Here is a 5,917-nt window from a genome sequence, read left to right on the forward strand (position 1 = left end):
GAACAGGCGCGGCACCAGCTCCGCCAGCTCCAGCCCCAGGTCCTGCGTGATACGGCCCACGAAGGAGCCGTGTTTGGCCTCCTCGTAGACGGAGTAGTGGAGCTGGCCGCTCCCCACTTCCCAGGCTGCGAGGAGAAGAAGCGAGAGCAGCGGACACTGGACCCCCAGGCAGCTACATCTGGAAACCATCTTATGCTTCTCTTGTTTTACAAATCGACGAATCAGCGGTATAGAATGCACATACGATCTGACATTTTCTGTCCTATTTCTTACATCTATTTTTTATCAAAATGGCTGAGCTCTCAGAATGAAGCTACTTCCTAGTCCTTGAGAAACTGGCAGATGCCTTTGTACTAAAAGCTATTTTGTGGACCACAGCGACATCCGGTGGCTTTAGGTGTAAGTACAAGTCCATGAGTTCACAACTTTTCTTTCATTCGTATGTTAATTCTTTTTTTAATGTATTTTTATGTCTACGGATTTTCAAAGCCTCACATTACGTCTCTTTATAGTTAATAATAATAAATGTTGATCCCACGTGCAATGTTTTCTTAAATGTAGAATCTCAGAGTAGTGATTTCTTCCCTAACCACGATTATAAATAGCTGAATTTCAAAATGCCCTTAATATTTGCATACTACTGAGTATACTAATAGTTTATTAAATGATAAGTTTAATTCCCTTTAAGTTCTGACACTTAACTTACTTCTCTTTCTCATTATTTTGAGATTTAATAAAGTTTGTTTAGACACTAATGTCAAGCATCAACTATCTGTGAGGTGTTTATAACTCCGAAGATCTAGTCATCACTAGAATTTAGAGATCATTAGCTTCAACATCGGACATTTCTCATTTAGATTCCTGTTATCCTACTCGCTAGCCACATGACTTGGGAAAATCATTTAACCTCTTTCTGCTCCATGTTCCAATTTTATAACTTTGGCCTAATACTAATATGGTGGTTGTGTGAATTATAATATATTAAGTGCTTGCAGTAGTACCTTAAGGAGAGTGAATGATTCATAAATGGAAACTATTCTCAGGCCTCAATTTGGCCACAGTTGTTTTCATGAGGTTCAATACTAAATTTGGCTCATCAGGCAAAATTATTACCTATAGAATGCCTTAATTATTGCTACTGCACAGGCTGAGAGGGGTGGTTTCCGTATTTAAGAAAACAGAAAAGTACTGTTACAGAAAAATCCTTTATACAAGGAGAAGTTTCATTTTATAATATCTTATATGGGCAAAAAGAATCTTAATTATAATTCTAAATAAAGTAATTAACAAATTTATTATTTCTGCTTTCAGAGACAAATGCTTTCAACCCTGTTATATTTATACTTTTCAAATGCTCAAAAGACACAGTTCTGAAATGTATCTAATAATTTTATCAATGTCAATGAAGTTTTTCATTACCATTTGCGGTAAAAATATTTTTTCTCTCTCAAAGTTCTTGAAATCAAATATTCAGGAATGAAAATGTAATATATCTGTGCTGCTGAAAAAACTTGGGTTTTCTATCTTTCCAAGAAAGGAAAACTGAATAACAGAAATTTTCGTCCTACACAAGGGTTAATTTATTTTATTTAATGATGTTTTGGCTTTTCTAAAGAATATTTTTAAATGTGTCAATAACTTTAAACTTTTTTATTAAAATCTGAATGACAGAGCAACAATATTTATAAATAAGAAAACTGACAGAAATGGGTGTCACTTAATCCATCAGTTTACATGTCCTACTAAATTCTGTTTCTATACTTCTCTACTCCTTTGGAATGCCTCTTGCATCAAAATTCCTTCAAATTCTGATTTTAGAGATTACTTTTTTATAAACCTTGAATTAAAATGTAATGAGCTACGTATCAAAATACCAACGTTTGTTTTAGCAATCTGGAGTGTAAAATAAGTTTGCCATTGATCAATCATCTCTACACACAAAATAATAAAAACTAAACTCAATTTCTACTAATGTACATTTTATACCAAGTAATAATATAAATATCCCAATGTAGATGTCTAACATTGAATAAAAAGTAGGGAGTAGTTAAATTACTCTTTTTATTTTATTTTATTTTTTTAAGACAGAATCTTGCTGTCACCCAGGCTGAAGTGCAGTGGTGTCATCACAGTTCACTGCAGCCTCAATGCCCCAGGCTCAAGCGATTCTCCAACCTCAGCCTCCTGAGTAGTTGGGACTACAGATGTGTGCCACTATGCCCAGCTAATTTTTTTTTTTTTTTTGGTGGAGACTAACATTGGTCTCACTACATTGGTCTCAAACTGCTGGGCTCAAGGGACCCTCCCACCTTGGCCGCCCAAAATGTTGGGATTACGGGTGTCAGGCCACCACATCTTTTTAGATTACAGAAACTTGCACATCAAGTATTAAATAGGGCTACGGATCTAAAATTTCAGTTGTACGAGAATCATCTCAGGTGTGCTTTAAAATGAAAATTTGCTCATACTACCCATTTCAGAGTTTCTGAGGTGGTCTTAAACCAGAACATTCAATGAGGACTTAGGTGCTGCTAATGCAGTAGCATTAGCAGGTCTAAGGATAGGTTGACCATAGGCCCCAATTTGTCTGGAACAGGCTCAGTTTAGGTCTGTGATCTTGTATACTTACTTACAGCACCCCCTTTGCTCTCAAATTGTCTAAGATATTGGGTGATAACTTAGTTTTCCCTATATAGTAATTACAACTTGAAAAGAGCTGGCATAGGAGGAGCTTCATTATTGTTTCATGATTCTGACTTGAATTGAGGAATGTTAACTACAGATGCATATAAAGAGAGCTATTGGGCAAAATAGGGAAGTGTCTGTTCTACTCTCACCTCTCTGTTTTGAACTTGACAGCCTGTTTTGAATTTTACATTCTCTGGATCCCAGTGAGTTCATGTTTGCTAATGACCTCAAAAGATAAATTTATTACTAAGGTGTTCACAGCCCTTCTGAGAATTTGCGTATGATGAGAGCTTATACTCTGAGAGAGAATAGAGATTAATATGAAGGACTAAATTACCAATTCCGTCAACACAGCCATCAATAATAAAGAATACATTTTATGATTATTGATGACATAGTAAATGCTTAGTAAGTACTAGCTCTAAGGAGACCGGAGGACTTAGGGCGGGGGACAAATGACATCTGTAGCCTCCCTCTATTCACATCAAATAATCAAATACCTGGGCCCAAGTTTAAATGACACATGAAACTTGAAAAATGTGCAAAGACAAAGATACTTGAAAGTATAAGCCTCTATTCAAGGTGAGTTGTGCTGATAGACAGATGTAGATAGGCTTAATGACAGGAGCTCAGAGACCATTCAAGTTTTGAAAGAAAATGACCAAAAAAAAAACTGGGCACGGTGACTCACACCTTTAATCCCAGCACTTTGGGAGGCCGAGGTGGGAAGATCACAAGGTCAGGAGTTCGAGACCAGCCTGGCCAACATGATGAAACCCCATCTCTACTAAAAATACAAAAATTACCCAGGCATGGTGGCACATGCCTGTAATCCCAGCTACTCAGGAGGCTGAGGCAGGAGAATTGCCTGAACCCAGGAGGCAGAGGTTGCAGTGAGCGGAGATCATGCCACTGCCCACCAGCCTGGGTGGTAGAAAAAGACTCCGTCTCAGAAAAAAAAAAAAAGAAAGAAAAAGAAAGACAAAAAACATGTAATATTGTAGCATATTCCAAATGTGTGTTTTAAGAGAAAATTTAAAAATTAAAATATTTTGATTTAAATAAATGTTACTTGCATTTTCATAGTTATTATTGTGGCTCTATTCTCAAGGCCATTCTGATCTTTCTCCACTAAGTTTTTAATTAAGTAATACCTTGTAAAATATCTGACATAATATTAAATAAAATAGCTGAAAGAGAAAGAAAAATATAAACCACATAACAAAAACTCAACAGGTGAAATTTTTAAAACCGTAAATTAGAAAACAAACAAATAGCTTGCACTAAAGATAGAGTGTAGAAAACCACCATTTTGAAAGTCACATACTACAATTCAGGAAATATAACAGGTAGTGACATTAAAGAGGCAAATCTCATATCCAGATTTCTGCCTTGTGTTACAAATGAGCTGAGAGGAGAAAAAGAGTTTTTTTTTTAAACCGGATTTCTGTCTTATGGATTACTAACAGAAAAAGTTAATTCTCATCTAAACTGATAAGGGTAATGTTTTAAGTCATAGACTATGAATTTCAAAAGAACCCAAAATTTTGAATCTTTACATGGCTGATCATTTTATCACTAAATGGAGAAAATTTCAATTAAAAGGAGAATGTCTTCCTGAAGAAAGAAAACATTTGTTAAAAAAGTATTTTCTCCAATTTCTGTAAACAGAATTTCAAAAAACTTTCTAAGTGTAGACAAAATTTCAGTCAACATTTCCCGAATTATCTACATTGTCAGGCATTTAAAAACATGTTTTATACAAGTTGAAATGAAGGCTGTGTTTATAACATTTATTGACATAATTTGATTCCTAAAGTGGAGCAACCGTTCTCTAAAGTTTAGGGGAAGTTTCTTATCAAAATGATAGATACTGAGGGATGCTGAACAATCAGATGTTAACACAGTCTCCGTCCAGAGAAATGTAGAGAACTACAAACTTAACAAGGTAACAATTGCTATATATTTTGCTTGGGTTTCTTATAAACAATAAAAGTAGATTAAAATACTATGCATCATTTAGAAATAAATAAATGATAGTGATGTTAATGTTTAATGAATGACTAACAGCTAAATTGGTTTTCAAGTGTTATGGCAGCATAGCATCAGAAATTCAATGTCATTTTAATCACAAATTTAAATAAAATCGATTCAGCACCCAATAAATATCTATTTAATATACGATTTATAATTCTCACTAGAAGTCAAGACAAAGTCGGCTCCAATATTAAGGGGTTTACTTTATAAGAAAAAAATCTGCTGGATTTCTAGAAAAATGAATAAAACTATTTGAATGGCCCCTGGGAGTAATTGAAAATATCTTTCAAGAAAAAATAAATAATTATATAAATAAATAAAATGCTAGAACAACCCACCTTCCCAGATAAATCTGAAGAAGCAGAGGGTTCTCCCATTCGCTCTGTAGATCCAGCACAAGGAGAAAGGCCCGGGCTGAAAGCCATGAGGTCGGTCTTCGGTGGACCCTCCCCAGAGCACACCCTCTGCCTCCTCTGCTGCGAGTACGACCAACTCCCCACCTCGCTGGAACACACCAGCGTAGGCTTGCCCAGCGTGCACTCTCCCTCGGTGGGCAGCGCGGAGCATCGCAGCGCAGTGTACAGCAGCAGCGTGAGGACCAACAGGCTGGACACGGCGCAGATGGCGATGATCAGGTACACGTTGACATCCACCAGCGTCACCTCGGGGCCCGTGGCGCCCACTGACGCCCGCGACGATGCCTTTGGCGCCTGGCCGCTGTCCACCAGCGACACCAGCACAGTGGCCGTGGCTGTCAGCGCTGGCTCCCCGTGGTCTTTCACCAGCACCAGTAGGCGGTGGCGCGGTGCGTCCGTCTCATCTAGGGCTCGTGTCGTGCTGATCTCGCCAGTGTACAACCCCACGCGGAACGGGATGCGCGCGCTGACCGTTTCTGGCTGCACCTCGTATGAAAGCCACGCGTTGTAGCCTGAGTCGGCGTCCACTGCGCGCACCTTCCCCACCACCACGCCGGCGCCCACCGACCGCAGCACCAGTTCGCTCACTGCGCCATCAGTGCCCCTCATCTGAGGTGCCAGCAGCGCCGGCGCGTTGTCGTTCTCGTCCAGCACGAACACCTGCAGCGTAACGTTGCTACCCAGAGGCGGCACGCCCGCGTCGCGCGCGCTCACTTGGAACTGCAGCAGCTCCAGCTCCTCGTGGTCCAGCGGCTGCAGCGCGTACACCTTGCCGC

General features: G+C 39.1%; 1 protein-coding gene across 1 annotated transcript; it reads right to left on the bottom strand.

The window, feature by feature from the left end:
* Nucleotides 1-15: 15 nt before the first annotated feature.
* LOC113222728 (protocadherin alpha-4-like) lies at nucleotides 16-5,912 on the bottom strand (the record flags this gene model as incomplete). The annotated part of the gene is given in 3 exon segments (XM_026452349.1): nucleotides 16-262; nucleotides 5,064-5,185; nucleotides 5,187-5,912. Coding segments are annotated over 3 exon segments (1,095 nt in total), but the record flags the coding sequence as incomplete, so codon positions are not given.
* Between the last annotated feature and the right edge of the window lie 5 nt (nucleotides 5,913-5,917).

The sequence above is a fragment of the Piliocolobus tephrosceles genome, unplaced genomic scaffold, assembly GCF_002776525.5.
Source record: "Piliocolobus tephrosceles isolate RC106 unplaced genomic scaffold, ASM277652v3 unscaffolded_34053, whole genome shotgun sequence".
Classification (NCBI taxonomy): Eukaryota; Metazoa; Chordata; class Mammalia; order Primates; family Cercopithecidae; genus Piliocolobus; species Piliocolobus tephrosceles.